At 43.2% G+C, this 26,822-nt stretch overlaps 1 protein-coding gene across 1 annotated transcript in view; it reads right to left on the bottom strand.

Annotated features, from left to right (window-relative positions):
* Positions 1-26,822, bottom strand: part of SPTBN1 (spectrin beta, non-erythrocytic 1) — a 197,039-nt gene that overhangs the window by 137,685 nt on the left and 32,532 nt on the right. Inside the window, exon 2 of the mRNA XM_036263024.1 lies at positions 4,150-4,344. Within this exon, the coding sequence (XP_036118917.1) occupies positions 4,150-4,297 (148 nt within the window). The 5' untranslated portion in view covers positions 4,298-4,344. The remainder of the gene's footprint in view (positions 1-4,149; positions 4,345-26,822) is intronic.

Genomic DNA, 26,822 nt, shown 5'->3' with positions numbered 1-26,822 from the left:
TCTAGGGGGGTCCCACCCTAAGTCACTTCTTTTTGTTTTTAAATATATTTTAATTGATTTTTTTAGAGAGAGAGGAAGGGTGAGAGAGATAGAAACATCCATCAGCTGCCTCCTGCACACCGCCTACTGGGGATCGAGCCCAAAAGCCAGGCATGTGCCCTGACCGGGAATCGAACCGGGACCTTTCAGTCCATGGGAGGACGCTCAATCCACTGAGCCACACTGGCCGAGCCCTATGTCACTTCTTTAGCATAAATCTAGGTGTGATGAAAGAGGCTCTTTATGAATAAACAAAGGACACTCCGAAAAATCCCAAGGGTTTTCGTTTTAGGAGCTCTGGGCCAGGAACTGGGAACAAAGACAAAATTTATTTCTTATTATACCAGAGTCAAAAGCAATTCCTGAAGATGAAGGAGCAAGTAGTTTACCTCATCTTATTTCCTTAGGGACACAGATATTTAAAGCTACTGAGTCAAGGACACAAGACAACGTGGTGGTTACACCATCACTACAAGATGCACTGCATATTAAAAAATAAATTCCTGTTAATGTCTTTCATAAATCACCTCAGAATTCAGACCGAAGTCTAGAGAAGACTAAACCCGTAGAGCATCCTAGAGGGACAGGAAACTTGATAAGTACACTTCCACTGCTCTAAGCAGAGACTTCCCACTGTAGACCATGCATTTGTAACAGAAACCTCACAACAGCACTCCCTCACCGGGGACCTGTCAATACAGGACTTCCCTCTAGGGGACAGGAAGGTATTTCCCTCCTCTCCAAATCAAGAGCCAGCCTTCCACACAACTCCCACATTGAAGTGCACCTTTAAGGCAACTCTGTTGGGTTTGATACTTTAATTCTCCCTAGACGTTAGCTGGGTCCAGAGGAAATGGTCTCAGATATTCAAAGAAGTCGACCAGGCAACTAGCAATACACCAGCCTCAAATGGGATTTCCCAGACAGGCCACCTCAGCATCACCTGGGAACCTGTTAAAAATGCAAATGATCACGCTCCATCCTAGACTTTCTGCATCAGAGACTCTGGGAGTAAGCCCAGCAACCAGAGCCTCAAGAAGACCTCCATGTGGTCTGACGCCCACTCAAATTCTAGAACCACTGTTCTACACACTGCTGGACCGTTCTACTACTCCTGCTATCAGCATGTAAGATTCAGAGATTTTTCTGTTCCACAGAACTGGGAAGCCATGTAATAAGATAACTTTCTCTGATAAACAGATGATTTTCTTGATATCTTCCGATTCACTGAAAGATGCATCATTTAACCTAGAGGCAGCACTTTATTTATTTATTTTTTTAAATCCTCACCCGAGGACATTTTTCCATTTTTTGTTCAGACAGAGTGGGAGGAAGAGAGAGAGAGAGAGAAACATCGACGTGAGAGGGACACATCGAGTGGCTGCCACCTGCACGACCAACCAGGGCCGGGGACAAACTGCAACCAAGGTACGTGCCCTTAGCGGGAACCGAATCCAGGTCTCTCTGGACCACAGGCCGATGCTCTAACCGCTGAGCCAAACCGGCCAGGGCCACATTTTCTTTTCAATTCATGTCGTGATTATTCATGACTTCTAGCTCACAGGATGCATTCCTTAGCCTTCAAAGAAGTTTTTTAAACATGTCTGAATTACCCATTATTAATACTCTACACCAATGAGGTTTGATTCATTTTATATTCTATTGAATATAGAAAAATAGTATATACTTGAAGCCATTCTGCCTTCAGCCATTTATCAGCAGCATGACCTTCAGCAAGCTATTTAATTTCTCCATGCCTCAGTTTCCTCATCCATATACTGTAAACAATGATAATAATTTCCTTCACATGATTGTTATGGGATAATCCGTCAATATATGCAATGCATCGAGAACAGTGCCTGACACACAGTAAGTTATTCCATTAAGTGCTGACTATTATTATCATAACTATATTAGTTCAAGGACCCAGATGACATACAGGGAAAGGTCTCCTAGAAGTGTAAAGACAATTGAGCAATACTGTGGACAGCTGGACATCTCCTCTGGATGTAGAGAAGAACAGAGACAAACAGCAAGATACCATTCTGCAGTTTGCAAGTAAAATTCTCCTTAAAAGGGAGATAGATAATACAGAGTAGCCTGGGACCAGAAAAATGACTCATGGTCAAAGACAGCTGGCCACTAACATCATACTGAGCTAAAGGTTCAAATGAAGATTGGAGAAGAAGAGGTACGAGATTAAAGTACAAATCGATCCACTAGCACAATCCAGGATCATGGTCTCCATAAGGTTCCATGTTAATGAATAAGCTGGAAGATAAAGCTCCAATTCTAGGGTGGCTATCTGGTTAATCATTTGTGTATGCCCTCAAATCAGGCAAGCTCGGGAAAGATCTTTAAATCACTGCCACTCAAGAAACAAATTATCCTAAGGCAGCTGAATGATTTCCCTATAGCACTTAGCTGGCTGCCTTTTCCTTCTTTCTCCTTCCTGTTATAGTCTGAATTTTCTAGCCAAGCGGTTTGGGTGGGTTGGATCCCTCCCCACCCCTCCAAAACCCTGATCACTCTAGGATTACATCCTGATTAGCTGATGTCAGCCAGCAGGTCCTCTTCTCTGACTCCATGGGAGAGAGATTCTGAGAGGCACATGACCGAAGCCATGATCAATCGGGCTACTGAGACTGATCCCAGGACCACGGTGTAAGTGCTGGGGCTTTTATTCTGCTACATGTCCCTCAAGACAATCTGGGACCGGGGGCAGCTATCTTGAGACTACAAGGTCCCCAGAGGCTGCCTGAGAACAAATCCACACTAGCAAGTAAAGCCAAACAATGAGAGAAAGAAACCAGGACGTGTTACAACATTTCAGTCTACGACTAAGTCTTGCTTCAAGGCCAATTTGTCTACTATTTGATCAATAAATTCTCTTTGTCATTTAAACCACTTTGGGTTAAGTTTCCTTTGGCTTACTATCAAGAGAACTCTCAATTATACACACCTCGTCATTAGATTACACACTGTAAAGGTAACAAAAAAGTGAACTATGTTCAAAATTAACAGTAAACTTACCTGTTTAAGTCATGACTATGATTTACTTTCCTTAATTAAAGACATTAGGGAAAAAGAAGTCATAAACCCACTTTTCTCATTTGGAAACCATTTTATTTGAAATCTCAAAGGACAGACAGATGCAAGGCCTTGCATTAACTCCACTTTGGCGCTTGGTTTACCTATATTCAGTCCTGCTGCTGGGTTTTTATCAGGACAGACCCTTTCCAGATCTTCAGGGGAATTTCAGGGCAAAACACTCCCTACCCTAACTAGGGCTACAGTGAGTGTGTTCTAGGTATTCAACACCACCAAGGGAGTAAGAAATCACAAAGTAGCCCTGGCCAGTTTGGCTCAGCGGTTAGAGCGTCGGCCTGCGGTCTGGAGAGACCCGGGTTCGGTTCCCGCTAAGGGCACGTACTTCGGTTGCAGTTTGTCCCCGGCCCTGGTTGGTCGTGCGGGTGGCAGCCACTCGATGTGTCCCTTCACGTCGATGTTTCTCTCTCTCCCTTCCTCTCTCTCCCTCCCACTCTATCTGTACAAAAAGTGGAAAAATATCCTCGGGTGAGGATAACAAAAAAAAAAAAAAAAAAAAGAAATCACAAAGTAAGGAGGTGTCCCTGCTAATTTTACCGAATCAGTGGCAAACTTACCTGCTATAGCATTACATGTCCTCATAAGATTAAGCAATTGGTTTTTATATTTATAACCCTTGCATGTGATACTAACTATCCTGAGTCACTCAAAGTAAGTGGTCTACTGTAAGAGGTCAGGTCAATGAAGGACACGGGTTAATTTGAACATTTATGCACCATTATTTTCAAATGTTAGATGCATCATAAATAAGCAAACTCTTAAAATCCTAGGGCAACTCTTTCTAAGCTGCTATAGAAATCACTCTGCTCTGAATCATTTTGGCCTCAGGGACTGACAGTTCTCCAAATGTGGAACTGGTGACCTTACGAAATGGTCAGCTTGCTCTTGTGGGACACATTTAAGTCGAAGTGAGCCAACTTTGTAAGGGAGGCAGGGTGGATGATTTTAAAGGGAATGGCAAGGCATCCTGGGTCTCCGGGATGGGCCCGGAGGGAGACTTACCTGCCAGAGCCTTGATGCGGGACCGCTCAAAGAGCCTTGCAGAGCTGTTCTCGTTGTCCCAGTCATCCACATCCCAGCGGTTGTTGACATCACTGTACTGCTGCTGGATCTCGATGTTGTCGTAGTCTGTGGCTACGGTGGTCGTCATCTTGAACTGGCTCAGCTGCTCCTCCACATCAGCGCCTTCTTAGAGTTCTGTGAAAACGAAAAGGAAAAACGGAATGCGTCATCTCAGGGGTGCAGAGTCCTCACATAACCTCCTGGGACACTGATGAGTAGAAGGGGAAATAGTTCACACATGTCAAGAACAGGACTCTGGAGTCCATCAAAAGTGCTTTTGACCTTCAGCACTGCCTCACAGCTCGTGTGTGACCTCGGCGAGGTACTTAACATCCCCGAGCCTCAGTTTCCCCAACCAACAAAGAGAGAAGATACTCTACCAGTGATTGAGAGGACTGAATGAGAGGATGGATGTCCAACAAAGGATGAGTTTCTTCCTTCCTTCTAAAGTGTAAACTTTGCAATTTTAAACTTTTCGTGGAACTAGATGAACAGCCACTTGGGGTTTCTGAGTGAACTCATTTATATTTCTACTGTGTATCACCATAAACTAAAATCTTTTAGCTTCTCCTGAAAATTCATAAAATGTTACATAAGAGAACAAACACCATTTCGTCTAAACATCTCATTTACATATTAGAAAACTGGTGCCCGAGATTAAATGAGATCAGAAATGAATGACAGCACGAACAGTACAAGTCACAGCAGATAATAAGTAACGATTGCAATTAGTTATGTTGCTGTGTTGTTATAAATTCTTAACCAACACCAATACCCACTCCCCAGGATCCACCCATGGTCAGTGTTTTACGAGGATAAATGGTAAATAAGAACCGAGACCTCAACTTTTGGCCGATTATTGCTGTCTTTACTTTATTACAGTACACTCAGAGAATTAAGAGAAATACATTTAGCGTTAAACACAGCTTCACCCTTCAATACAGCTATTATTCAGCCACTGAACCAGAATGTACTGAAGACTTACTACGTGCTCAGCCTGTTCCAGACCCTAGAGAGAATAGTGAACAAGATAAGGACCAGGCTCTCAGGGAAGTTTTTATCTTAGTAGGGGGAGCCAGATAAAAGGCACACACAAAAGGCAAGATAGCTGAAAGAAAATAAAATACAAGTGGAGTGATCTGATAGAGAGAGTGATAACATATTTTAGATCTAGTGATCAGGGAAGGCTTCTCTGAGTAGGTCTTTATTTAAACTGAAATCTAAAAACCAACAACCACCAACAACAGGTCAAAAGGAATAGCATTCCAGGCAAAAGGAACAGCTTGTGTAAAGGCCCTATGGTAAGAAACAGCCAGCTCGTTGGAGAAATGAAGAGGTCGGTGTGTCTGGAGTCCTGGCCAGGGGGAGACTTGAGGAGATGAGGTTGGAAGAGTAGGAGGGGCCAGGCCACAAAGGGCTCTGTGAACCTAAGTGGGATGGAAGGCACTGCAGGATTTTATGCTATTGACTGACACCACTGGGTGTATGTTTTTCAAAGATCAATCCTGGTGCTGCAGGGAAAACACATTCCACCAGGCAAAGATGAGCGCTTAATTCCTACTGGAATTAAGTGCAGTTAAATTCCTGCACGTTTTATATACAAACTATCTACATGAGTTAGAAGTTAGGGGTAGGAAGATGTTCCATCCAATCCTGTCCCTCTCCCCCATCTTAAGATTCAATGATGTATTACCGTATTTTATACCTGCTCATTTGGTGAAAGACACATTCATTCACTGTGCACCAAGAATAAGCACACGGACCAGTGTTAGCAGTTCTACTCTCTGGAGTTTGTGCACTCATAAAACCAGGCCGGCACCCAGCAACCACAAAATGATCACTCCAGCCCATTTTCCTCCCCTCACATAGGCCACCTGTGCAAAGAAAATAAAGCCACCTATGCTGAAAAGAAACATTTCTCTTACCATGTTTAAAACGTAGCTTTTCTCAAGTTCTAGCATGCAACCAGGTTCCCATGAGAACTAAATTAAGCTGAAACAAATGAACTGCCCTTTAAACAGTATAATTATCAGTGGCACAAGCATAGAACTGCCGCCTCCCCTTTTGCTATTAGCTGTTTCCTCACAAGCTATCCGAGAACATCACCAATACACACCCCGCATATTCCTAAGGAAAAGCACTGCGTCTACCGTACGACTGAGCCACACATCTGTAACTCAAACAGCCATTCATCTTTGCTCAAACAGAAACATCTTGGATGGGAGTAAAATCCTGGATTCTTACCAGGTGACATAATCAATCCCAACAACATAAATGTATCAGTAATTTTAACAATTACATTAGCAACATATTTATAAGAGTTCCTAAAAACAAAACATTTCAGAAACCTAAGCCAGTTAAGTATATTCTATCAAGTGACTTTTTTTTTAAAATCCTCAACCGAGGATATTTTTCTATTTATCATCAGAGTAGGAGGGAGGGGGCATCAACTGGTTGTCTCCCGCACGACCGTCCGACCAACCGACCGACCAACCCAACCAGGGCCAGCCCTGGTCAAGGACAAACCGCAACCGAGGTAAGTGCCCTTGACCGGAATCGAACACGTGACTCATTGGTCCGCGGGCTGATGCTCTAACCACTAAGCCAAATCAGCCAGGGCCTATTGAGTGAGATGAGTGATCTTTTAATTGCTCTTAACTTTCAGTTATAACCCTCTTCAAAAAAAAAAAAAAAAATTGATATTGTCATTTGAACTTGGAGATGGTTCATTTTCTTGACTATATCAATGCCAGAGACTTGTAAAATCCAGCCTTGGAGGATACCATCTCTAGGAGGAAAAAATGTGAAAGTGCTATTAATATCACATTTCTGAAAGCACAGGGAGTATGATTTTACCCAACCCAAGGTGAACGCTAACGCTTCAGTCCAGATTTGATTTGGCTATTTGGTGCCACCTGCTGACCACTGAGAACAAGGCACACCTCAGCTTCCAGGGCAGCTACCAACCTGTGTTTCAGCCTTCACTATATCTGACTCTTGAGTAAGCCAACAACAACCCTTTCCCCCCTATGAAGCTTTTCATACCACTGATTTAGCCCCCAAATCACCAACTTCTTTCCACAAATTTCTCAAAAAGCAAGTGTTAATCCTTTCCTTAAGTTAAAAACAAATCCTTCAGAAAAGGTAAGCACATTTTTTCCCCTAAGAATTCTTACTAATGGTGTTCTTTTTCTTTTTTTCTTTTTGGTATGTGCCCCTAGTGGGAACTGAACCCAGGACTCTCTGGTCCGCAGGCCGATGCTCCAACCACTGAGCAAACCCGGCCAGGACACTAATGGTATTCTTAACACCACTGTGCTTTATTTTTTATCCTCACCCAAGGACATTTTTGCATTTATCTTTAGATAGAGAGAGGGAGAGAGAGAGAAACATTGATGTGAGAGAGACACATTGAGTGGCTGCCACCCACACGACCCCAACTGGGGCCGGGGACAAACCGCCACCGAAGTATGTGCCCTTATAGGAACCGAACCCGGGACTCTCGGTCCGCGGGCTGATACTCTAACTGCTGAGCCAAACGGGCCAGGGCAACACCATTGTGCTTTAAAACAAAGAGAAGCCCTGGTCCGTTTGGCTCAGTAGTTAGAGTATTGGCCCACAGGTTCGATTCCCGGTCAAAAGCAAGTACCTGGGTTGCAGGTTCCATCCCCAGCCCCATGTCGGGGTCATGAGAGAGGCAACCAATAATGTGTCTCTCACACATTGATGTTTCTCCCTCTCTTTCTTCCTCCCTCCTACTCTATCTAAAAATCAATGGGGAAAAAAAAAATCCTCTGTTGAGGATTAAAAAATAAACAAACAATAATAAAATAAAGAGGAGAGTGGAAAGCAAAAGTTCTTACTAATCTGTGTACAAAAGAAATATTGATGCTCTAAGGTATTCTTTTTTCTTTTTTCTTTTTTTTATCCTCACCCAAGGACATTTTTCCATTTTTTGTACAGATAGAGTGGGAGGGAGAGAGAGGAAGAGAGAGAGAGAGAGAAACATCGATGTGAAAGGGACACATCGAGTGGCTGCCACCCGCATGACCAACCAGGGCCGGGGACAAACTGCAACCGAGGTACATGCCCTTAGCGGGAACCGAACCGGGGTCTCTCCGGACCGCAGGCCAACGCTCTAACCGCTGAGCCAAACTGGCCAGGGCTAAGGTATTCTTTTTATTTGACTGTTTCACACGAGTGTTTAAGAATTTGGATATCAGGGGCAATTTTTAACATCTCACATCCCCAAAGGTGAAAGGGTGCTTCTAGGTAGTCAACAGCAGCCACAGAGTGACCTGAGGGTGAAGGGACAGTCAGAGGCAAGGAAAGGCCATGGATGGGCAAGTGTACCCATGGCATGGGGAGTCCAGAAAAACCAGTGCTCTACAAACACCATCTTCTAACCCATTTCAACAAGGGGCTGTGCCAGCCGAGCAGCAGTTTATAGCACACATATAGGAGGTATCCCCAGGAGGTTATCTATAAAGGGCTAGATTTTCCCAAAGTGCCATCGGCCATGTGTCCCAAGGGCTGTGAAGTAATCTGTTCTTCTTAAATGGCTGTAGGAAGATTAGGAGAGAGGAGGGCTGGCCACCATGGAATTCTGCCTGATGGGCCTACCATTAGGAAATCTTAAGAGGATGATATAAGGTCTGTACGAGACAACACAATCTCCTGTCTTATAGGAGAGTTCTCATTGCCTTTACTGGCTCAGTGATGGCCCAGTTTCTACCTAACTTGATCACCACGGCAGGAGTTCATTAAATAATCTGTGAATGAATAAAATTCAATAATATCTTGGATGTGATATGGTTGATAACCCAAGTTTTTTGTGGATTTCGAGAAGATGGTTAAAAGTACATACCTACCTTTGCTGCTCTTCTTCATCGTGTGTGTGTGTGTGTGTGTGTGTAAATATAAAAAATATGTCAAAAAAGCCAAGCTCCTCCACCAAATTTCTCTTCTTTAATCCTATGTCCTATGAACTAGAATATTTCAAAAAAACACAAAGAAATTCCAAGAGCTTTACCATTTTCTGCTTCAATAAGAACACAGTAATTTTATTCCTTCAAATTGGCAGACCGAACAGAAATGGATGAGGAAACAATTACCCTAGACCTACGAGGCAAAGAGGTTCTTACAGCCCTGGCATGTGCTACCACAAGGTATTAAGCATCAGGAAAGAAACTGGAGCGTTCTATTCGTTCTTCTCTTTACTGATTAAAATTCTGAAAGTCAATACCTGGCAAAGCCCTGACAGAAAACACTTCATCTATTCTGTTACTTTCCAAGATCCCGAATCGATTTTCCATGTCACACAGATATTAGACCACAGGTTTTGTTCTTTATAGTTTATCTCCAAGCTTCCTTCCCTTGCCGTCTTCTGTTAACTCTACGAAATCCCTGGGTGATGTTACCCACTCCGCCTTTGGCTCCTACTCCCTAGACTAAGTTCAGTTGTCTCCTATGGGTCATCAAGTCAGTGTCCAAAACTGAACTCGTAATTCCTCCCGGTAAGCCCCGTTTTTCCTCTGTCACTCCCTCGCTGAAGGGCACACTCGTGCCTCTCACGCCTGCACCTCCTGAAAGCCCACTGAGTTAGCTCCAGCAATAGCTTCTTACTCTGCGCCTCACCTCTAATCTTAACCCCAAATTCATTCCCCTACACTGCCACCAGAGAGACCTTTCTCAAGTGTAATTCTAATCATTTCTCTCCTGTGACCAAAACCCCCCCGTGGCCACGCCTCTCAGAATAATGCCCGAGCCCTGTGAAGAGGAATGAGATCCTTCATGAGGGGCCCTGCCCAGCTCGCCCGCCTGGTCTCGGTAGTCTTGTCCTGAGTGCACTGTTCCTGCCCTAAGTAAGCTCTTACAGCTCCTGAGGGAAAATCATGCCCTTGTTTCACCTCCAAAACTACTACCCAGAATAGCTCTCTACCCAAATCCTATTGGAGGTATCGCCTCATCCAGGAAGCCAACCCTACCCACTCACCACCTGGTCCAAATGAGACAACCTTAGCCCGCATAGGTACCCCTCCCAGACACGTATACCTCTGAACTATCACTTATCATTATAAGACTGTTCAGTAACTACTAAACTTCTACTGACTTATTGTCAATAGGCCACACACTCTTGGGGTCATGTCCCCAACATATTGTCTTTCTCTCTCTCAATTCCTATTGGGGTGCCTAAAAACATTAAGCACTTACTAATTATTTGTGGGCTGGCCGGGTGGGTGAAAGACTAGCACACAGAGAACGGGAAGGTGAAGCTGAAGAAGGGATGTCAATTCCAGCCGCCACTCTGGTACTTCTCCAACTGTCACAAAGCCAGAAACACGGTCCTCTGAGCTCTGTGAACCTGGTGAGCACTGTGCTTTCAAGAAAGTCACCTTTTTAGACGAGGCTGCTAACGAACATGAACACACATTTAATTAGGTGCCTCTCCAGGTACATATTAAAATTTAAGTTTCCCTCTTTAGTTTTTATTTATGAAGACTTTATTTTTTGTCTGAACTACTCAGATTTCAGAGATTAAAGCGACAGATAGAGATCACTAATACACATGTACACACACACACTTCGTTAATACCCAGTCTTAAAGGCTCAAATAAATCAAATAAAAATAAAAAGATGGCCCTGGCCAGTTTGGCTCAGCGGTTAGAATGTCAGCCTGCGGTCCAGAGAGACCCAGATTTGGTTCCCGCTAAGGGCATGTACCTCGGTTGCAGTTTGTCCCCGGCCCTGGTTGGGTTGTGTGGGTGGCAGCCACTCGATGTGTCCCTTTCACATTGATGTTTCTCTCTCTCCCTCTCTCTCTTCATCTCTCTCCCTCCCACTCTACCTGAGCAAAAAATGGAAAAATGTCCTCAGGTGAGGATTAAATAAATAAATAAATAAAAAGGTGCCCTGGCTGGTTTGGCTCAGCGGTTAGAGCGGACCAGAGAGTCCCAGGTTCGGTTCCCGCTGAGGGCACATACTTCAGTTGCAGTCTGTCCCCAGCCCCAGTTGGGGTCGTGTGGGTGGCAGCCAGTCGATGTCTCATACACCAATGCTTCTTTCTCTCTCTTCCCTCCTCTCTCTCTCCCACTCTATCTGAAGATAAATGCAAAAATATCCTCGGGTGAGGATAAAAAAATGGATAAATAAATTAAATAAAAAGGTGACTAACATTTGCCAATTCTTTTTTAAGAAGGAAAATCGTATGCTAATAATTACTTTGGCAGAATTCACAGACCCAAATGTTCTGCAGACACTTAAAACCCTCCCACTTTACTCATAAAAGACTTGAAAAAGCATACACTGGGCTGCCGGTGTGTTATCTGCAAAAAAAAAAAAAAAAAAAAAGTCCTGCTCACTGATTTTAAGGGACCAAACTTTGTGCCTGAGAATATCCAGAAACAGACCTGGTAGAGTTCTGCCTCGACCCTCTCGACTATTTGGTTGCCAGAAAGCAAGGGAGGCTCACCCTGTGAGCAGTCTGCCCACCCTGGCACCCGGCAGCATCTATCAAACAGCCCATAAAGAGGAGACTCTGCAAGAAATCACAACTAGAACCGCAGTGATAAATAAACTCAGCTAACCTACTGTTACTCAGGTTCAGAGAGCTAGCTCCATATCATGGCCCAAGATACCATCCTAAGCATTCCAAGTTCTCTGCTCACAAACCAGACAAGGCCATTTTATATTATCTAGAGACCAGCCGGCCACCAGATGCCAAAGCATGAACTTCCCGAACCATGGCCCACTAACAACCCAAGAGCAGCAAACGCTTCCTCACACTGCACACCTGTGCCAGCACCAGCCCTGCTTCACCTTCTCCCACCCCCTTTATCTACAGCCAGAGTAAAGGCTTTCTTTTTTCTTTTAATATGGTGTGAAAAATTACTTAATATCTTTTTTTTTGGTTATTCCTCACCTAAGGATATTTTTCCATTGTTTTTTTTTTTTTTTTGGTTTTGGTTTTCTTTTTAGAGAGTGGAAGGGAGGGAGAAAAACATCGATGTGGGAGACACACAGCAACTGGTTGCCTTCCGCATGACCCCAACCAGGGCCGGGATTGAACCTGCAACTCAGGTACATGCCCTTGACTGGGAATCGAACCCACATCCCTTCAGTCCTTGGGCTGATGCTCTAACCGTTGAGCCAAACTAGCCAGGGGCCAAGGTAAAGTCTTTTATAACAACTTCCATCTTTATTCCCCAAAACTCATTGTATAAAAGCGCCCCATCAATCCCAGGATAGTGGACATGTTTGTCTTCTCCTTCTAGCCCTGTTCCCGGTGGCGGTTTAGGCTGCTGCATAGCTAAACAGGACCATTCCCTTTCCTTCAGAAAACATTTGGCCTTGAAGGTTACTGTTTTACAGCATCATTCACTTTTAAAATGATCCAGGTTAGTTGCAGTTTTATAGGAACACATCAACTGTACAAAACACATGACACAGCTGTACAAATTGGCCAAAATTCATGGAATCAGACCATTTTAAAAGAGAAGGGCACTCAGCCTTAATAATTAAACCTCGTTAACAAAGGTGGTCTTGAAACACTCTCTATTCATTTTTGTATGTTCTATTTATCAGTGACAGACTGTTAAAATCTCCCACCAAGATGGTGAATTTATCAGATTTTCCTTATAATTCCCTGCATACATACATCATAATTATTTTATCTTCTTGGTAGGTTATTAACATCATAAAAGATCCTATTTCCTCCCTATTCACACATTAATTCTACTTTTATTGATAGTAATATTTGCCTAGTAGTATATTTTTTTCCATTTTATGATTTCATCTTCTCGAGTCATTTTGTTTTAGGTATATCTCTTAATTTTAAAATCCAATCCAAGAGTCTCTGTCACTTATTTGGTAAATATAATCCATTTACATTTATTAGGATTGCTGCCATATTTGAGGTTTCAACCAACTTTTGTTTTCTATCTTAATAAAATGTGGAAACTGAGGCCTCCTAAGAGATTAATAGCTGAATCAAGTCACACTGCTATGAGCCCAACATCTATAATATCTTTATCACCAGTGAATTCAGAACCCTAAGAATTCAATTGAATCTTTACTTTTTTTTTTTTATCCTCACCCGAGGACTTTTTGCACTTATCTTCAGATAGAGCGGGAGGGAGAGAGGAAGGAAAAGAGAAACACATCGAGTGGTTGCCACCCACACAACCCCAACTGGGGCCAGGGACAAACTGCAACCGAGGTATGTGCCCTTAGCGGGAACCGAACCTGGGACTGGGAACCGAATCTGGGACTCTCTGGTCCATGGGCCGATGCTCTAACTGCTGAGTCAAACGGGCCAGGGCTCAATCGAATCTTTAAAATGCAGAGAGATGATGAGTCCAACAGCCGAAGAAAACAATAACACTATTACAAATAACTCGACCTTCTTGCCGGCTTACTTTATATCGGCATGGTGCTTTACTTGCTTCGTTATTCAGTCCTCACCAGCAACCTTTTGAGGTGGATATTTTAGCCTTATTTTACAGATGAATAAATGAAGGCTTTCTGTGGTAACACAGCAAGAAAATGAGGAAGCCAAGAGGATATGACTTTAAAGATCATGCTTTGAATGAATAATTTAGCCTACATTTTGAGGCACAATAACTTTTAATAGTGGTTCATATGAGAAAAATATCCAATGGATTCAAGGTTCTTAGACAAATGAGAAAATATATATATTTTGTTATAGCATCCCAAATGGACTAAGACACCTTCATTTCCAATATTCGGAAACAATCTCTTTCCTACACAGATGAACGATGCCACTGGAAGGCTTGTTCTATTTTTGTGAACAGAGCTCTAGGGGAAATTTTATTGTTTAACACGGGCAAGTCACACCAGGCTTCACTGCTTGGAGGAGCAAAATTAACTCTTACTATGAAAAAAAAATTATTTTTAAAGAGTTCACTAGAGCCCTGGCCGGTATGGCTCAGCGGTTAGAGCGTCCGCCTGCGGTCCGGAGAGACCCGGGTTCGGTTCCCGCTAAGGGCATGTACCTCAGTTGCAGTTTGTCCCCGGCCCTGGTTGGTCGTGCGGGTGGCAGCCACTCGATGTGTCCCTTTCACATCGATGTTTCCCTCTCTCTCTCTTCCTCTCTCTCCCTCCCACACTGTCTGTACAAAAAATGGAAAAATGTCCTCGGATGAGGATTAAAAAAAAAAAAAAAAAGAGTTCACTAGAGAAAAATAAATACATTGACCATAATTCACCTTATCTTAAAACAACCTATTAGGAATCCATCTCCATGGCTTAAGAATTGTATGTTACACAGTATGACCAAGAGTACATTTCTACAATAAGAAACATTACAACGTAGGGGGAACAACAGGGCATCTTCTTCCATTTTACAGTAAACGGCACAAACAACAATAAAATTACAAACAGCTTTACTATTTGAGTGCCTTAAATGAAAATTCTTAATATTCTGCACACTTATGTATCCTCAAGTACTATTTATACATTAAACATTTTAACAAAGTATCTTATTTCTTTTCCCTGCCTGCATTATACAATCTAGATTCTAAATATAAATCTGCAAGCCCTAAAATATTTTAAAACTAGGTTTACTTTGAAAACAAATTTGAGAGAAAGAAAAGCTATTCCAATATCTCCTATAAATCTCAAAATAACCAACCCCGAATCAAACAAAATCATTTTTAAATTATGTCCACTAAGGACATGGCTATCCTCAGGTTCCTGGCAGTTAAAGGCCATCCTCGTTTTTGTTCTCCTTACAGGGAGAAGCGATGACCTCAATGCAGATCTAACACCATGGCCAATTACCATTTTGGTCTTACCCTTACTTCCTGATAGTTTTAAATTCTTTTACAATATAGATTTAATGGCACTGCTACCAACATGCCAATCCTGAATTTTCAGTGAGTTTGGCATTTCACTGCCTTTATTTTTCGTAAACTTACAAAAATAAGTATCATGTGTGCCTGAACAACAGAGGATCAACAATATATTTTCTATTTAGAAGCCGCTTTCTACTCCTAGAGCAGCCCAGTGCCTAAATTCGCAGCGTGTCTATGAAGTAAAAATGTGTACTTCAAATACCTGGAAAAATAATCAAATGAAAAAATTATGTAAAATTGGCCCTGGCCAGTTTGGCTCAGCGGTTAGAGCGTCGGCCTGCGGTTCAGAGAGATCCGGGTTTGGTTCTCACTAAGGCATGTACCTCGGTTGCAGTTTGTCCCCAGCCTCAGTTGGGGTTATGTGGGTGGCAACCAGTCGATGTGTCTCTTGCACATCAATGTTTCCCCCCCCCACCCCCAACCCCTGGCTCTATCTGAGAATAAATGAAAAAATGTCATCGGGTGAGGATAAAAAAAAATTTTTTAAATGGAAAAATGTCCTCAGGTGAAAAAAAAAAATTATGTAAAATTGTAATGAAACGCAACACTATATGAAATGATGAATGAGGCTCACACACCCATACACTAAGCTCCATGAGAACCAGGATCTTCTCTGTTCTGTTCATCTTTATATCACCAGCACCACCCTAAAGCCATAGCAGATGCTCAAAAGCAATTGTGAAATAAAATGGTAGGCGGTAGGCACAGCGTCACTCCAAAGCAATCTAACTCTAAAACACAATGCTTCTCTCCATCTAAATAATAAGTATCCTAGATCCCAGTAAAATTCTCACTGTTATATAAAGAGAAACCTTCTCTTCACTCAGTTTCATTTAGCAAAGGATGAATTTTTATAAGAAATTTATTTTCAACTGTTGCAAAATAAGACAGGTCATATTTGGATAGGAATGGAGTAATCACTAATTTCACAGTATTATTGGAGATGAGTAGTTATCTTAATATATAATATTTTAAAAATCATTCTTTTACAGAAATGACCTAAAATCCTAGGCTTCTATAATACTATCCACATTTTCGAAGGTTTAAATACTATTAAATTTTCTCAGGGAGCAGTTCAAACACCTCCAATTGTTTGGGCTAACCCTTCAGCAGCAAGACATCTCCCTTTGTACGCTTGGTAAATGTTTCCCAAACTTACTTAGAAACGGGTAATCTTTTAAATAAACAAAATGAGTAAAAGATTGGCCTATGGTACTTGAAAAGGAGAAGTGAGATCAATCCCAAAAAAAAACCATTTTAATATAATCAAACTGCTATTACTAAAATTTGTTTAAACCTGATCAATGTGAAAAAAAAAATTTTTTTAAGCACAATTTAACAATGTATCAGGCTGGCCCTGGCCCGCTTGGCTCAGCGGTTAGAGCATCGGCCTGCGGTCTAGAGAAACCCAGGTTCGGTTCCAGCTAAGGGCATGTACCTCGGTTGCAATTTGTCCCCGGCCCTGGTTGGGTCGTGCAGGTAGCAGCCACTCGATGTGTCTCTTTCACGACGATGTTTCTCTCTCTTCCTCTCTCTCCCTCCCACTCTATCTTAACAAAAAATTGAAAAAACAAAACAAAACCAATGTATCAGGCTGCAATCAATTTGAATGCTGTACATTACTGTTTCAAATCTTGATTCCAAAGGTGCTCAGATAGCAAGCTTGGTAAACAAGTCAGCCAAAGTAAATGTGAGGATTCGTTTTGGCTTTCCATAATGCAGGGCGGAGCGAAAAATAGGCTTCCAGTTATGAGTACGCAAAATACAGAGTTTACTCGCATTAATTAATTATTACTATATTATTTTCCATATAAACATCTATAAACCTACTTTTGTCCTAACCTATATTTAAGCACTGACACACAAGAAAAACGAGCCACTGTTTAAAATATTGCCATAAGTTTAGCATCACAGAGGAGCTCTCTGATACATAACTTGGAGCATACATTCATCATAGCAGACCAGACACAGGTACATCTACCATAAGGCCAGACCATAATCCAACCAACTGAGCCAACAACCCAACACTTCACCAAACTTCTCAGAAAGGCACAGGATAAAGCACAGCCTATCCAAAGCTACAGGGGCATGGTCTGCAAAATGAAAACAAGGTCTTAGCTGGTGAAGTCCTCAATAAAGTTCAAGAGCAAAGGAAACCAGGAACTTGCCTTGTTCTCCGAACAGGGGAAAGAGGCTTCAAAGAACAGGAACTAGAACATCCAGATCACTCTGAATTCTTTAAAAGCTCCCTGGTGCTGTGACTTTGGAAACTGCATCTTTGAACTCTTTGCCTGACCAAAATCAAGCCTGTACTTTCATCTCCTTGAAATGTTATTAATAAACCCATTTTCTGCTTCTCAAAATATCCATGAACTTTGTTTTTCCTGCCTCCAAATGCTCTCAAAGAAGTTGCCTCTCCCCCAAATCCACCCCCCACCCTAACTCTGCAATAAGGTAAGAACTAACAGGACGGTAGGGCAGAGAAAGAAACTGTTAGCCTTGTATGACTGTGCAGAGAGAAAATGGGGGTTGGGGCACCCCAGTGGTGGCTGGATATTTTAGTGGTGTCTTTTGTTACATTTGGGGCCAATCCCAACCCAAAAAGGATCCTGCAATCAAGGAAGGCTTTCTTATCTCATTAGTCATGGAGCTGCTGTCTCTCAATAACTTATGATTTTAAAAATTGGGATAACAGATAAACAAGGACCAGATCAGCCTTTCTCTGGCTAGAAGCTCCTGAAGCCCCCAGCCCCATCCAGGGTCTCTTGTTATGTGCTCTTGCTAGTATCCTTTCTTCAGGGTGTGTATGTACCAAGAATTCTTAAATCACTAACTGTGCGACTATGTATTAAATGACTATCTCACCTTATATACTATAATCTCCATGAATTATTAGGCATTTCTCTCTTTTTCTTAAAGTTTTTTTATTGATTTTTAGAAAGAAAGGGAGAGGGAGAGAGAGAGAAACATCGATGTGAGGGCAAAACATCAATAGGCTGCCTCCTGCAAGCCCCTACCAGGCATTGAGCCCCCAACCTGGGCATGTGCTCTGACCAGGAATTGAACCTGCAACCTTTTGGTGCACGAGACAATGCCCAATCAACTGAGCGAGAGCACACCGGCCAGAGCTAGGCATTCTTCCTTTTAATTTTAAATCAATGCATCCCTAGTTACAATGTCCACCATACAGCAGACAAGGAAAGATTTAAATTTTTTTTCTTTATTGATTTTAGAGAGAGAGAGAGGAAGAGAGAGATAGAAACATCAATGAGAGAGAATATCGACTGGCCACCTCCTGCATGCCCCCCACTGGGGATCGAGCCCATAACCCAGGCATGTGCCCTAACCGGGAATCAAACTGGTGACCTCTTGGTTCATGGGTCAACGCTCAACCACTGAGGCACACCAGCCAGGCAGACAAGGAAATATTTAATTAAATAAACTTTATGCTTAAAAATTTTTCACCTTTCCAGGGTATTATAAACACTTTCCCTACAAAATCTGCTGTATCAAGAAGAAAAAAATTTCCATATTATCCAATGGTAAAAATGTTCAAATAAAGCTGTAAATAGTTTAAAACAAACAAAAACTGAAAGAAACCCCTAAATGATCAAGAATTATCTACATCTTACATTTTCTTTTCACTGTATTTACAACCACACTAGAATGTTTAACTTCCTTCACTGAGCAAAGGAAAAACTTCAAATTTCTAAATCACGGAGGCTAATTTCCCAAGTCAAATTTTCCCTGCTGGCTGAAAACCCATATTCAACAGGTGCCAACTCCAAGATTAAAGGATGGTGGGGCAGGTTCACAACCCAGGGCCCAGGCCTCGTCAGTCCCTCAGAAAGTAAACTTTGCATGGTGGAGGACTCCAGACCAAGAAGAGAGTCAAAATTGTTCAAGAACACATATAGTCCTATATTTAGATTTTTAAGTTACCTGAGGTTAGAAAAGGTGAAAAGTGACAGCAGTCCACAGAAATTGTGATAAGCTCAATATGAAGTACCAGCAGAAGGTATCATAGTCCTAGATGGCTTGGCTGTTAGAAAACCCCAGTGTACTGAGTGTCCAGAAGGGGGCAGCCAGTCTGTAAGATACCTGGGATTTCCAGCCCAGGAGCCAGGATCCCCCAAGGGAAAAATCTTAAAGGGATACTCAGTAACAATCTTAAAGCAGCCTCAGGAGTTTTTATGTGGGCTCTGGCACAGACTCCTTGGCAGGCAGGGAAAAACAAATTCATAGAGACCCAGGGTTAGAAAGAGCTTTCTAACAACCAGAGCTCTCCAAAAATGCAGAGGGCTGGCCAGAGGTTCCTGCAGGGTGGGGATGTACCATTTGACAGGGCAGCCACAGAGGAGACCAAGCACTGTGCAGGAAGCTGGGCTGCAGGAATTCTAAGATCCCTTCCAACTAACAGGCCTCTGTGACTTGGTTAACCACAGAGTGTTTACCATTCTTGTGATCAGCACACTGTAGTAATACTACAGTACTCAAAACTTGGTTCCCAAGGTATGTGCGATACTCTCTCTTCTATGAGGTTCAGAGGACGTTTCAAAAGAACGGCTTTTCCATTCCTAATTTTAACTGAATCTAAATTATTTTAATTATAACCTTTCTTTATTGGGGTGTTTTCACATTAAAATATGTGCATTCTTTTTAAAACACAAGTATTCTTCTGCAAACATTTACACACATTTTCACTGGGTTTCACAGTCCCACTAAAAAATGGGCCAAAAGTTTTGAAAGCAGCTTTTACATTTTGATGGAAACATGAAGTGCACCATTAGAAATGCTTATCAAAACAATTATTTTGTTAGGCAACGGTACACTTTTTAAAATATAAGGTACCTAAGTAAAACATCTGTTCATTCAAAAAACATTTAATTAGGGGGGTTGGATCTCCAAGGGAGGGGCTGCTGCCTCTCCCCTGAGCCCTGGGAAGGAGCAATATGGCCACCATCCTGCGTGGAAGCAACTCAGCAAAAGCTCTGAGCGCCCTCCAAATCCTGAGTGTCCCCACACAGTTCCTGACCAGCCCGCCCTCCCTCTGCCGGAGCCCAAGCTTGCCAGCCAGGCTCTGCCTTTTCTAGGGCAGGAGCAGGCAGAAGAGGGAGACGTGGGCAGTGAGGAAGGTTCTCAGGCCGGTCAGGAGTGGCAGAAGCTGGCACTGTGTTCTGCAGGCTGGGAAGATGTCTGAGCAGACCAGCCCTTCACAGACTCCATAGCTCGGCCCCTCTGCTCCAGGCTGATGTCTCTAGGGCACAGCTGGGGAAGTATGGCTGTGGGCCCCAGCCAGTGCTGACGCCTATTTTTGTTAATAAAGTTTTATGGAACACAGCCAAAAAAAAAACATTTAATTAGAAAATACTGCCTTATACTGGTGAGACACTTAACCCAGGGCATATTATTGAGTCTGGGATTTTGTCCTTTGCAAAAAATAGAGACATTCCTGTTCCTAAATAGGTGTGAAAATGCAAAAAAGTTTTTATTTTAAAAATTCAGAAAGTTGCCTGGACAGTGTGGCTCAGTGGTTGAGCATCAACCCCTGCACCAAGAGGTTGCCAGTTTGATTCCCGGTCAGGGCACATGCCCAGGTTGTGGGCCCGATCCCCAGTGGGGGACATGCAGGAGGCGGCCCATCAATGTTCTCTCTCATCAATATTTCTCTCTCTCTCTCTCTCTCTCTCTCTCTCTCTCTCTCCTTCTCCCTTCCCCTCTCTCTAAAACCAATAAAGAAAATAAATAAAAATAAAAATTCAGAAAGTCAGAAGATAAAACAACTTGTGCTTCACACATCCTTTGTTTATACTGCTTAAGTGAGCACCTCACTTTGCTTCTTCATTTTGGGGAGTTGCATTCAAATCTATTTCTCTAAGAAATTCCTAGGTGATCCTACTGATCAGATTTTTATTATAATGGAGGGAATCTGAATTCATCAGTCCCAAGTGCACACATACCCAGCTTCAATCATTTTGCAGCTATGTCCTGACACACTGAGGATACCCAGAAGATAAGCTGGTGACAAACCAAATCAAATAACCAAGGTACCATACCAGTGGCAGACTTTTTTTTTCTGGCTGGTTTAAATGCAGTTTCTAGAAGTGTCCTTATCGCACCCATTTTCTCTTGGCAGACCACGACAGCACCAACATTTCTGAAAAACGTGAACGGATACATTTGGGAACATCAAGAAAGAATGGGAAAGGCATTCCCGATAACCACATTCAGCAACGGGATGATGAAGAGTTAGCCATAAGTCAGTTGGTTTTGCTTTTTGGTGATGGATATGTGTTTTTGATCTTGCTGTGTTGCTCAAAGAGAGTTATGTCCAAAGACTAGGAAAAAAAGACCTGTTTGTGAGACTAGTGATGAGAACGTGGATCAAAATGGTGACCCACAAGGATGGTCATTTTCATGCTTATGATGATTTCTTGCCCCAAAGCCTGGGATCCTTTTAAATTCTGCTACGTTGGCAGGCAGCCAATGTCAAACAGATTTCTCTAAAACACATTTTGCCCCACATTGGGCTGCAGGAGGATGCCAGGGAAGGCGTTGGTCTCCTTAGTTTGCTCTGACTGCAAAGGCACTAACCAGGTGAGCAAAGAGGCCCCTCATATTCTGCCTAGTCTTCTGAGAACGGAAGGCGGCCATGAAATCAGCCTCGTATCCCCAAATGAAGAATGCAAAGAAACTGAGTATCATATAGCAGCATGGACACTCCAGTCTTAGGGCAGGCGAGACTGAATGACCAGGGTCCAAAAATGTTTTTTTGTTTGTTTGTTTGTTTGTTTTAATTAATAAGCTTAATAGAGTAAGCTCCATACAGCAAAGGATTTTAACTTAGGGGTCACTGATCAGAGACTACGAATGTACCCAGTTGTTAAAACCCCTTCGTAGTGCCAGGAAAGACGCCAGCTGCACTGGCAGGGACCAGCTCTCTCCTCCCTGGACCGCAGAGGGAACAGGGCAGTGATGCCAGTGCCCTCTCCCGGAGGTGGGCGGGCTGTGCGCGAAGGAGTCTGTACGGAGCTCCCTCCGACTCTTAAACAAAGCCAAGTGCTGGCTCTCATCAACCAGACTGCTCGCCACTCGCACCCGTTCCAGGAGCCTCCCTTCAGAAGTTTCAGAAAGTTCCTGCTAACCAGCTCAAAAGACTTTACAAATGAGGGATGAGGAGCCCCCGCCCTCCCACTCACTTTTAGTGCACCTGCCAAAACCGGGGAGGGAAAAAACCCAGCAAAGCCAGAGTTTGCCCTTGGTTTTGCATCGAGAGAGATTTTTCATTAACACAACTCTGTCTGACCTCGGGCTAAGTCCGTTCACCTTTCTCTGTGCACAGGGCCTTGCAGGAAAAGCAGGCCGAGCACTGTCATCCCAGCACGCACAGCCCAGCCTCAAGATGGATGCTCCGGAGTGGACATTTATTTCACTTCCTCTCCAAGACAGGAGGCCTCCACCATCTCTGCTGCTCCTCTGTCGCCAGAAATAGAAGCAGCGTGGGGAGCAGCCTTCTCCAAGGTAAACCAACTCCTCACGGGGGGGGGGGGGGGGGGGGGGGGGGGCGCAGGTAAAGTCAGACCACGGTGTCAGCGTGACCATCCCGAAGTGCTAACATGATGCCAGCTGCCCAATTTGGCCTACATCCCTTAGGTCCTTGTCGCCGGCTCCCGACAAGAGTAATCCAGATGACAGCAGGGGTGGGTGGGCCTTCGGGCTGAAAGCAGAAAATCACCAGCTTCTCTAGCACAGCCATGGTCTCACCCTGGGGGGAGGGGGTAAGGAGAGTCATTTCAGAAGCCAGTGAACGTTCTAGATGAGGGATGAGTAAACTCTCTGATTGACTTCCTGGAAGAAAACAAACACAAAAACCACACGTATTTTTCTTTTCTTCATCCCTATGAGTTTTACATTTGGAAACAGATGCTGTCACATTACAAAAATAAACGGCAGGTCTGGAAATAAACCAAAGCCCTTTAATCCAGTCTTGCTTTCCCGATGCAAATGTTTTCCTATCAAACATTCCAAAACATGCTAATGATCACCTGCAATACACATTTTCAGGGAGCTGTAAATGACAACAAAAATGTAATCAAACTTTTCTTGAGAAAAGTCTCTAGCACACAAGTTGCTCCATATCACAGCTTCCTCTTCTGCCACAACTCCCCAGACACCTCCTTTGTGTTCTCCTGTCCTCAGAGGCTTCATCCCCAAAGTGGAGTGTCCCAAAGGTGCCCAGTGTGGGCAAGCCAGGTACACCCTCTGGGGACCACCTGCCAGTGCACAGCTGTAGCACCAAGGGGCGGCCAAAGGAAGTGCCCAGGTAAGAAGGGCATTTTCTTTTCTTTTATTTATTAAAAAAAAATTATTTTTTCTTTATTGATACTAGAGAGAAAGAGGAAGGGAGAGGTACATGTTTCTATCTCTGTAGATAGAAACATCAATGAGAGAGAACACTGACTGGCCGCCTCCTGCATGCTCTCATTGGGGATCAGGCCCACAACCTGGGCATGTGCCCTGACTGGGCATCAAACTGGTGACCTCTTGGTGCATGGGTTGACACTCAACCAATGAGCTATTCCAGCCGGGCAAGAAGGGCATTTTAAACAAAGTCTCTGACATAGGGCTGGGAACAGACCAACTTAGAATCCCCATGGTCTAACCCCTCTTTTTGGATACCACAGACCTACATTACTGTCCAGCTAGGTTAGCATTTAATTGGTTTACATTATCCTTAATGGATACAAGTAGCGTTAGAAGTTGTCAGTTGTACCAAACATGGTGCCTAAGTGATATCTACTGTTCTCTAAAAAGGGAGAAAGAGGCTTCTAAGGTATGCAGAAGTGGACCAACTATTCAAAAGGCTCTTCTGTGACAGACCACAACTGGTCTGCAAGCTGCCATCTCATTTAGCTAATTGTAAACCTATTTGTTTCTGGGGAAAAAAAATAGGAGCCCCCGAGGCAGTCTGTCATGCCTCTCACTGAGGAATGCTTAGTTCTGGGAAAACCAAGGGCAGTTTCTACTTGGGTGGAAGGGTCAGGGAGATCCACACTCCATCCTCCTCGCTGGGTTGTCGCTCTCTGCAGTCTCTGGACCCCACTCTCCATTGGGCAGCTCACAACCTCTTGGGAGAAGATCACCAGGGAGTCGGAATGAGTAACTGACATCCCTTCCAGGAACCCACGGGGATCTTGGGACAAGTCACCTGGAGGCTTCGTTTCCTCCTCTGCAGAGACAGAGGGCTGGGCTAGGACAGTGGTTCCCAGCCCTGGCTGCACACTGTAATCACTTCTGGTGATCTGTGATGGAATCAGACTCAGGCACAGGCGAGCATCAAGGTCTTCAAAAGGGTTGAGAACCACTGAAGCCCGTTAGTTTAAAACAAAAAAAACTTCCTAAGCCCCAAAGATCAATGAAATCACCTGCACACATCCTCCCACCCCCACCCCCACCCCCACCCCCCATTAGGGTGGTGGATGGAGACAGAAAAGGTGAGCTCCTCACTGAGCACCAGTTTCTCAAAAGAAGGGGCATCTCCAGCCTGCCTGGCCCTGAGGACACTAAGCACGGAGGCTGCATTCTGCCTGAATGTCTAGAAGTTTCCAGCCAGCTCTAACGTTTAGACTGGGATTTAGATTTTCTCCCCTCTGCTGCCTGAAACATGAGTCTCTCAATAAAATATCTTCAACGAAAATTATGTGGTTATTTACAACAAGTCTTTGGCTAACAAATGAGACTACTTGCCATTTTTTTTTTTTTTTTACCAAAGAATGAAAAACTGCCTAAAACAGTCATCCATTCTCTCACTCTTAGTTGATTAGAGGCTGCAAAACACACACACACAAAACAAATCCTAATGAATGATTAACATAACAAAAAGTGAAAAGAATTATTATATCAAAATGCCAATACCGATTATATTTCAATTACTGTTTGTGCTTTCATCTGGAAAACACATCCTCCACTGGAAAGTACCCAGTCTAACAGCTGCATTGCTTTTTCAACTTTCCCAAACACTCTTGAAAGTTAGCCACAACTCTGCTGGCTGACATCCAGGGTTTTATTATTATGTACTATTAGTTCATAGTGAGAAATGTGGGCTAAGGAAGGGAAAGAGCAAAGTAACAACAGGGGCTTCATAATCATGTGCAGATGTGAACGTTCCTGGGGCTGTATCTGCCAGAAAATGCCTCCCATCTTCTTTCTATTACCTGTAGCCTTTATTAATTTAATTAGATAATTACAAATGTGTTTTTAGGGCATCATTTAGAGACTTAACTTTAAACAATTTTTCTTATGTCAGTGGCTGGGCCATGCTGACATTTTAATATTTTTCATATGTATGGCAAACAGGCAAGGACCCTCCTCCCCTCTCTCCACATTTCAGCACGTGCTGAAAGCACATGGACAGACAACCAGCCAGTCCCCTTCCTTCATTATGTCCATTTCTTGTCAAATCAATTAGGGTTCAAAATTATAGTACTTCATAAATGTTGTGGCTAAATATTATTTTTTAAAGGTTCATACAAACCACCCTGGCCACTCTGGCTCAGCAGTTAGAGCGTCGGCCCGTGGACCAATGAGTTTCAGGTTCGACTCCAGTCCAGGGCACATCCCTCGGTTACAGTTTGTCCCTGGCTCTGGTCAGGGTCATGCAGGAGGCAATCAGTTGATGTGTCTCTCTCACATCGATGTTTTTCTCTCCCTCCCTCCCTCTCTCACTCTCTCTCTTCCCCTCCCTCCCTTCCACTCTATCTGAAGATAAATGGAAAAATATCCTCGGGTGAGAATTAAAAAAAAGGGAAGTTCATACAAACCAAATGGAGTGAAACAGTCCAACATAGACTTTTCAATTTCATGAACTTATAAAGTTCAACAAATAAAAAAAATGGAGGGATCAACAGGGTTTCCAAATTCTATTTAGTCAAGCAGGGAATAAAAATTAAAACAAAAAACTGCTATCTAGTATTGCCATTATTTTGTAAAGACCCCAAACAGGAGAACAATCATCATGGTCATCTGAGAACTGAAAGACGGGTCCTTTGCAGCAGAGGACAAACGTGATCTTACATCAAGGTTTCTGAAGTGGGCAACGAGCGCTTCAGGACACACCTGGCCCACAGGTGCACAGGGAGGTGTGAGCTAAGTCAGGAGAGGAAAGATGAAGTCCCAGCTAACTGACCAGGAGCGGATACATTTCTCCAGGTTCCTGGCTCTAAACCTGAACATTTATCCTACTTCTAAAGCCCTTCCCGTTCTAAAAGTCCATAAACACTAGATGAGAAAACTCTGCTACATGTTACCTATTTTATTAGGATGAGGGACAGGAACCGAGTCTCACACCCTATGATGTGTTATCTCCAGCACCTAGCACAGCATTTGCCACAAGTTAAGGGCTCAATCAATACTTATTAAATGTCTTTTCTGATCTCCACAGTATTTAAGGGCTTTTAGGAAAAACACATTGATGATTAATGTGGAAGTTTCTTGAAAGAAAATATACAACATGGATCTGGTTTTAATTTTTAATTTTGGGAGATTATGTATATTTGCATTACTTAACAAACACATATACCTCTATGTGCCAGGCTTAAGCCTTTTACAAATATTAACTCATTTGATCCTCCAAATAACCTTTTTGAGGTCAGCACTATTATCTTTTGTACTTCACAGGTGAGAACACTGTGGCACAGAGTGGTTAGGAACTTGCCTCAGGTCAAAGAGGTAAAGCTAGTG

This window comes from Molossus molossus, unplaced genomic scaffold (assembly GCF_014108415.1).
Source record: "Molossus molossus isolate mMolMol1 unplaced genomic scaffold, mMolMol1.p scaffold_m16_p_15, whole genome shotgun sequence".
Taxonomy (NCBI): domain Eukaryota; kingdom Metazoa; phylum Chordata; class Mammalia; order Chiroptera; family Molossidae; genus Molossus; species Molossus molossus.
Note: the sequence above shows the minus strand (reverse complement) of the source record. Positions and strands in the feature narration are given on the sequence as shown.